Source organism: Fukomys damarensis, unplaced genomic scaffold (assembly GCF_012274545.1).
Source record: "Fukomys damarensis isolate Sample0158 unplaced genomic scaffold, DMR_v1.0_HiC HiC_scaffold_16, whole genome shotgun sequence".
NCBI classification, from domain to species: Eukaryota; Metazoa; Chordata; class Mammalia; order Rodentia; family Bathyergidae; genus Fukomys; species Fukomys damarensis.
In genome coordinates this window covers 97,733,683-97,742,206 of record NW_022900928.1, presented here as the reverse complement: position 1 = coordinate 97,742,206, position 8,524 = coordinate 97,733,683, and the positions used below count along the sequence as shown (strand labels likewise).

At 39.6% G+C, this 8,524-nt stretch overlaps 1 protein-coding gene across 2 annotated transcripts in view; it reads left to right on the top strand.

The window, feature by feature from the left end:
• Positions 1-3,696: 3,696 nt before the first annotated feature.
• Positions 3,697-8,524, top strand: part of Ttc26 (tetratricopeptide repeat domain 26) — a 55,557-nt gene continuing 50,729 nt past the window's right edge. The window contains exons 1-3 of one of the 2 annotated variants that reach the window (XM_033764509.1): positions 3,697-3,893; positions 4,369-4,506; positions 6,812-6,904. In XM_033764509.1, the coding sequence (XP_033620400.1) occupies positions 3,891-3,893; positions 4,369-4,506; positions 6,812-6,904 (234 nt within the window). In that variant the 5' untranslated portion in view covers positions 3,697-3,890. The remainder of the gene's footprint in view (positions 3,894-4,368; positions 4,507-6,811; positions 6,905-8,524) is intronic. The other variant, XM_010631692.3, reaches the window with a different exon arrangement.

Sequence of the window (8,524 nt, the reverse complement as noted above, 5' to 3'; positions counted from 1 at the left end):
CTTTTTTTTTTTTTTTTTTTTTTTTTTTTGGTACTGGGATCTAACTCAGGTCCTCACACTTGAGATGCAGGCAGCAGAACCACTGAACTAAATCCTCAGCCCTTACCATTCCTTTCTATCCTCCTATCTTTCCTGGAATGGGGATGGGAATGTTTATCCTGTGCCTTTGTATATCACAGTATTTAACTTTCTTTGACTTTTTACAGGAGCTCACAGCTAAGTATTTTCCTTAAATCTCACAGGAGAGTTGGGGATTTAGCTTAGTGGTTCTGCTGTCTGCCTTGTAAGCACAAAGTCCCAAGTTCGATCCGCAGTACAAAAAAAAAATCTCAGAGGAGATTATGGACTTGGACTTTTTAGTTTCAGATGAAACTGTTAGGGCTTTGGCAAATCTTAGAGGTGGACAAATGAAATTTGCATAAAGGGTGAACATAAGAGTTTTTGGGGTCTGGGGTGAAATGTTATGATTTGTATCTAGACCCCCCCAAGACTCATGCATGTGTTCATAGGGTAGGACTTTGGGGAGGTAGTTGGATCATAGAGGCATGATACTCATCAATGGGTTAGTTAGTTCATTGATGAGTTTACAGCTCAGTGCGAAGCGAGGTGAGAGGAAGTGGGTTCCTGGAGATGTGGCCTACAAGGGTCTGTTTCCCTTCCTCCCCACTTGATCTCTCTCTCTCTCCTTTCTGCACAACGCCCTCAAGGTACTTTTCCTCTGTCATTCCAGTCTACCTTGGATTGTGCAGACTAATGGACCAAAACATCTACAAACTGTGATCAAAATAAAATATTTCTCCTTTAAGGTGTGGGTGTCAGTATTGTGTCCTAGCAGCAAGAAAGTAACTAAGACACAGGTATTTTGTTATAGCAACAGAAAATGAACTGAGGCATTAGTATATATGAAATAGTGCCATTCTTTGGAATAGAATGTATTTCCTCAAAAACCCTAGGATTCCTAACAAGTTACATGCTTCCTTTTTTCCAGTGAGAGATATGAGTTATAGCATTTTCTTTTTTGTTTTGCAAGATTTATATTAGCACATGTTTCATACAAAGGCTTCTAGCATACTTTCCACATCTTCCTTAACCTGCTTCATCAATGCAGGGGATCAATGTAACACTATATGGGGTTACCAAATGTTCTGGTTCTCTTTGGTTCATATTATGATAGACGACTGATGAGTGAACGAAGGGTTTGTGGCAAAACTGTAAATATTCATTATTATAGTTTAGATCTGAGATTTCTCTCAAAAGCCTTGTGTGTTTGGAAAGTGATTAAATATGAGGGTGTTATACTTTTCATTGCATCAGTCCATTGAGTCCATAGCTAAATTCGGTATCAGGAGATGGGTCTGGTCAGAAGAGACAGTTCACTGGGAGAATGGCCTAGAAGGGTGTATCTCTCCCCAGTTCCTCCCTTCACTCCCTGCTTCCTGGTCACAATGATCTAAACAATTTTTCTCCCTCAGGCACTTTCACCACACTTTTTCTGTCTTGGAACCAGCCATGCAAAGGCCGATGCCTCTAAAGTAAATCAAAAGAAACCTCTGTTCCTTTAAGTTTTGGGTGTTGGGTAAGTAAAGAGAAAGTGACTAACATACTCATTATATTCCTTGTGAATATGAAGTATTCCCTGATTGGGGTGTAAAAAGAATGCATTCACAAAATCATTGTCCATAAAGCACGCTTCGGATTGCATAAATCTGCTCTGGAAAAGATGCACAGCAGGTATGACCAGTACTACTTCTTCCTTGCAGTAGTCTACAGTCATTCCTTAGGACCCATCCAGTTGCTTCAGGCCCACACTATCAAGTTAAATGAAGAAAAAATAGGAACTGTATTTCTTTATCCTTCAGATAAAGAATGGTACAATTCCCTTACCCTGTAGTGTTTACTTGTTTTTTTGTTTTTGTTTTTGTTTTTTGGTTGTTTTTGTACTAACAATTAAACTCGAGACCTTGTACTTGTTAGGCAGGTAGCAGCACCACTGAGCTAAATCCCCAGACCCTACCTTGCAATGTTTAATGTAGTGACTATGCTGTGCTAGAGGGCAGCAATTTCAGATGCTCCACACAGGCTTCCCTACTGTAATAGCTCCTATTCCACAGGACCACGATGAAGGCAAGGGTTAGCCTAATTTCCAAGTAGGTCAATCTTAACTATACATTTGAGGATTAGGGAAATGACAACTGGTGATTCCGAGGACACAAGGAATCCAACTTAACCTGCACTTGGTTAAGGCTCCATTTGTCTCCACTCTGATGTGGAGGCCACAAGGATGCTTCAGGTCTCTAGTTATTAGCTGACTTCTGGCACTGTGCTCAGTAGTCACCAAAATGTCTAGGCCTTTCTCTTTTCCCAAGGGTTTCATTGTTCTAGTGTTATTGATCTCTTTGGGGAGGTGGGTTGGAAGAACTATTACAGTATGACATTGACAGAGTGTTACAGGTCTTTCACCTCAGTATTTAGCGGGGCATGGTGATGCACATCTGGGGGGTAAGGCAGGAGTATCACCAGGAGTTCAAAGTCAGCCTGCGTTACATAGGGAATTCAAGGCCAGCCTGAACTACATAGCGAAACCCTGTTTCAAAATCAAAGTCAGTATTTAGACATACAGTCTATGGTTCTTCCTTATATGATTTCATTTATATAAAATATGCAGAATAGGAAATCCATAGATACAAAAGAGATTAGTGGTTGCCAGAGGCTAAGGAGAAGAATTATGAATAACTATGGATGGGTGTGAAATTCCTTCTTGAGGGTAATGAAAATGTTCTATAATATTCAATAATGGTAATTAGTTATAGCACTTCTTCACAGCAGCATGTTATAACTAATTTTGTTTTGTTTTAAATATCGCCAAAGTAGGGATATTTCTGAAATTTGGAGTAAAAATATTATTACTATAGTACTGGCAAATTTGTGCATCTCTGAATCTATGTCTGTGTCTCTGTATATCAACATTTGTGTATACAAAAGTATATGTGTCAATGAATTCAGATAAACATCATTCACCGCCCAGTAGGTTGAGGGGCAAGAGGAATGACTGAGGCTGGACCGGGAGGAGTACACAAAGGAATCTAAGAAATCATACTTGCCTTCCGTGGGCTAATGAATGCTTGGGTCTCCACAGGCCTAGTTCTGAAAACCATTAAAGTAATTCAAGCTTATAAAGTAATCCGCCACTTCGCCCCAATTGTTAGTCACAAGCAAGATGTTAGTTCTTTAGTCTGTAGTTCTGAGGGGTTGACTGGATGTCCTCTAAGGTCTCTCCAAGCGCCAACATTTCATGATTCAGTCATTTTTAAAGACTGTCTTTGCAGCAGACGATAAATTAATCCATCCAAACACTAAGTATTTCTTTAGAGTTCCTGATCGTGCGTAGATGTATCTGGGCAGGTGACAAACTATTTTGCGGCCACTTCCGCCTACAAACGTCAACTCTTGGTTCAGAAGAAATTGTTTTCCACTCTTCCCAGACCAGCCAGACAAAGAGATTGGGTGCCAGACACACCCTAGGTTGCTATGGAGTGCAAAACGGAAGTGGTCCTTGAAAATTACTTTCCCAGGAAACTTGCTCGTGAAAAACAATGCCCTTCCAACCCATCGTTTCCTAAAGTAAACTCACAAACAGAAACACAACCAAACTTTCGCTCTCAGCACAATGAACAATGATCTCCCAAGAGAGGAACGCCCAGTTTCCCAACTGCAGAAGTGCTTCGGAACCAAGTAGCGCGGTGCACTGGTTCTCAGACGAGCTCCTCTACTGGACGGACCAGCCTCCCGGCGGGGTTGCCGTGGAAACAGAGTGCGCCTTTTGGACGCCTCAATGCTACCAGAAGCGGCCTTTCCTGTCTGCAGAGGAGGTTCGCAGGACCTTCGCCAAAATGGTTAGTGTCTCTGGTCGTAAGGGAGAACTTTGAGTAGGTCCTGGGACTGGAGGTTAGAGATTCCCAGCATGCTTCGGGGGTAAAGTCTAGCTTTATCAGCAGAGGGTTATCTTCCTTTTCTCTTAGTGTTCCCAAGAGAAACGGGGGGGATGCAAAGATAAATACCTTGATGCTTTCGTGTCTCCTGCTGCTCATTTGCCCACACCTAAGGTGTACGTAGGATGGAGAGCATAGCAAGAGGATGGAGAGCGACAGAAGCTGCATGCAGTAGAGCATACCCTATAGATAAAGAAGGTGGAAGTAGATATTTTGGCTCAGCTCAAGTACTGATGGATGCCCTTTTAGTAAAATACCTGTCACTAAAGAGGGTTTGACTAGACTTCCCTGGGGTTGTAAATGTTGGTGCTGTCACTCTCATTTAAAAACTGACCATCAGAATTGGACCATACAGCTGTCTTTATTGTTCCGTTTACAGATGCTTTCAAGGGCCAAACCTGCTGTAGGTGGGGAACCACCACAGACTAACAAAAGGAAGAAGAAAGGTAGGAAGATTCCAAAGCTAGAGGAGCTACTTTCACAGAGAGATTTCACTGGAGCTATTACTCTATTGGAGGTAATGTCCAAAGAAGGTTGCTTCTTAGTCTGGTGAATACCAGACCATAGATGAATATTTGGGTGAATGCTGGTTGCTATACTGTTGGAACAGGTGGGTACATTCTGGGGCATCTTCAAGAAGACCCTAGTAAATCTAGTTAGGTACAGATTCTAGATCGAAGTTCATTGTAAACTTTATTAAAGCTGAACTTAAAACAAAATGTACCAACAAAATAAGGACAAAAATGTATCTTTTGCAAGTGAGGGACACTTTTGTGGTGGGGGAGGACCACATTTGATTATGTCTAGCTAGCTTGGTAGCTCTAACCTTAATATATGGAGTGACATTTACTATGGCATCAGTTCATGCAGTGCTTATCCTACCTCCTGGCCAATTTAGGATGTATTTTTATGTTATGATTTTTTTATTTATTTTTTGAGACAGGGTCTCACTATGTAGTTGAGACTGACCTGGAACTCACTATGTAGTGAGACCAGGCTGGTCTCGAACTCACAGCGATCCTCCTGCCTCAGCCTCCAGAGTGCTGGGATTACAGGTGTGCACCACCATGCCCAGCTTTTATGTTATAAATTTTTGGACATATTTAAGTAATTCTATCATGTTTATTTTTAAAATATTGTATCACCAAAAAATATTTCAATATTTCAAAGCATTAGCTTTCATCTTCCTCCAGCCCCATGCTTTGTGTTGCTAGGCAAGTCCTCCACACTGAGCTACACCCCTAGTTTTCACCTTTTGAAAAGTATTGGAAGTATTGAAGGTAGTTATTCAGATATGTATATTTGTGGGCTTCTGCCTTAGAATTCTGTTTTGTTTTGTTTTGTTTTTTTGGTCTACATTTTAGATAGTCTAAGTCAGTGACGGTGAGCTTTTTAGAGCTTTCACATGTGCCGTAGGTTCACCACCACTGGTGTAAGTGCTTCTGATGTATTAGTCCAAGGAGACTGTACTTTGAGCAACTGCTCTATGGGAAGCACATGTTAGGGGCACCTGCAGGGTGCCCCAAAGGTTGAAGAGTTTGAACTGCCTGATGTGGTTGTGTTATGCTGGGGTTATTTCTCCAAAACACTACTTCAGCCATATTACTGTGAATCTTATTAGTAATAATAGTTTAGTCAGCTTTACATAATTTTCTGACTTCCGTGTTTTGTCCTATGTGTCTTACTAGTGTACTCCTATTGGGCATATTGTCCAGCTCTGTAGGTGTCAACTTTTTCATCTTCACGGCAGGGGAGTTGACTTGGAAGGACTGAGTGCTGTGTATATGCTTATTTTTGTCAGTCTACTTTTTCTCTTTTCTTTAAGGCAATGACCACATTTTTCTTATAGTGTAGTCAACAGATAGCCTCTGAGTTGGCAGGGAGGCTTGGCTCTGTGCCTGCACTCTTAGGCAGCTTTCTGAATTCTGTGATACTTGGGAAGGGGAACTACTGTGGTTTATGGTAAGGATGAGCTCTCCTGTGGCTCCAGGAAATTCATGGGGAAAATTCAAGGAGATTTCAAGAATTTCCTCAGACTCCCAGCTTTATACTCAAATTCACAGTATTTGGTAAGGAAAATAAATTCTAGTCTCAGACAAAAAAAAAGTATCAATGGAAACTAATCACGGTGGAGAGTGAAAAAAAAAAAAAGTCACCATACTATGGTGACTCAGAATTCTTCAAAATTTCAGTCTTTTTCTCCAAAATAGGACTTTTGTTAGCTGAGGAATTCATAATTATTTGTTCATGAAGGACATAAATGAGGACAGTCTTCTATACATCCTTAACTCTTGCAGGCCTGGCCAGCTAGCCTGCTCAAGGGCGAGAGAATGATTTCATGGTTTGTCCTCAGTGAAGGGTTATAGCTTATTAATATGGAAGTGTGGGGTTCAATCAGTAAGGAAGAAACATGGACTTTGGAAGCAGGCGTTACTTTAAAACGCTGTTACAACATATTCTGGCTGTGTAGCCTTCAGGATGTTGCTCAACCTCTGTTACTTTCAGTTATTTGGCTTTACATTTTCACATAATTCTTTTTGCGCTAGAAGAATTGTTAGATAAAGCAAATACTTCCATGAGTAAAGTATCAGTAAATGAAAAACCAAATGTGAAATATTTGAACATATAAATTTCTGTGACAGAAGAGATTTCTGAGGTAGTTGGAAGATACATATCTCTCTATGTAGGCTTAATTATAAAACTGTGTGTTGTCCTATTACTTAGCTTGGTGAGCATTTGTAACTCAACATAGTATTTTTTTTAAACAGAGGTTCACTATTCAAAGTTTTTCATGATTTTTTTCATGAATTTTTAACCTGAAGTTCAAGCATTATGTTGGAGAACAAGAAGAGGATACGAATTTGTGGATTGGATACTGTGCTTTTCACCTGGGTGACTACAAGAGAGCCCTGGAGGTTAGTTTTTTAAAAAATCTAACAGGAGTATATTTAAAATGTTGCTAAACTTTGTATCATAATGGTATTCATGGTAAAAATCAAACCATACAGAAGGAAACAATAAAGAAAAAAAAATCACCCTGTCTGCTTTCCCAGTCCTGTTTCTTTGTTAGTGGAGGTACCCACTGCTCTTTTTCAATGTATTGGTTCAGAAATTTTCCATATATACCTCTATCTCTATATCTATATTTATGTTCCAGTGTATGAAACATAAGCACCTTGTTTACTTTTTTACTTATACATAAATCTTGAATTATATTGCACAGTGGCATGAGATTAGTATGGGACAGCACCCAGAGCTCTGAGCACACCAGATAAATGCTCTACCATTTAGCTTTACCCCAGCTACATTAATGTTGATTTAGCTCAGTGGCACCGTGCCTGCCTCACAAATGCAGGGTCCTGAGTTCGATCCCCAGAACCAAAATAAAGAAATCTTCAGGAGAGGGAAGATAATGTATTTTGATAAAAAACAAAAAACAAAAACAACAAACAACAACAACAAAAAAACTTTCAAGTGTCTATTTCTTTTCTTTTTTTTTTTTTTTCCTGGTACCAGGGATCAAACTCGGGACTTTGTGCTTGCAAGGCAGGCAGCAGCACCATTGAGCTAAATCCCCAGACCTCAAGAGTCTTTTCAAAAGAATTTTACTTATTTTCAGATATAGGAAAGATTATATTATCTTTGTTTATTTATGTTGCTACTGGGGATCAAACTCAGGACCTTGCACTTGCCAGGCGGGCATGCTGCCACTGAGCTACATCCCTACCCCTTACATTATCTTTATATAATCCTTATTTTTGTAAATAGAGGTGCTTTGGAAATTATTTTTCTTGGTCATTGTAAACCTTATTCATCTGCAGTGATTAAACCAAAGGATTATCAATCTAAATAAAGTGACATGTGCCTTACATCAAGAAATTTTCAATTTATAAATGAAATGGCTTAAATGCTTCCCACAGATTCTTACTCTTAAGATAAGTATAAGCTAAGGAAGTTTAAAGAACATACATCATAAAAACAAAATGTTCAAGACCAGGTAATGAAATGGTGAGATGAAGAACAAAAAGAACAGAATTGTGGAAGAAAAAGGGAATATGTAAAAAAAAGATGGAATAAAGGCTGGGAGTATTTGTGAAAGGTATAGGAGAGAAGAAAAAGTAACCCATATGTAGTAAGAAAAAGAAGTGGGCATCTGAGAAAGACCGATAGAAAGTGTGTGGTTGTCCTTGGCGTTTTTCTTCCTTGACAGGGAGAAAATACCTTTGAAAATGTAAATCAAAGGCCAGGCGTGGTGGCGCATGCCTGTAATCCCAGCACTAGGGAGGCTGTCAGGAGGATCACTGTGAGTTCAAGACCAGCCTGGGCTACATAGTGAGTTCCAGGTCAGTCTCAACTACATAGTGAGACCCTGACTCAAAAACCCAAAAATAAAAATAAATAAATAAAAAATAAAATGTAAATCAAATCACCAAAGCCAGGAAACAATTAGAATGAGATGAAATGTAGAGTGTATTAAAATTATCAGACTTTAGGTAACTAATGTATTTCTTATCTTGTGTATGTCTTTTTTTTTT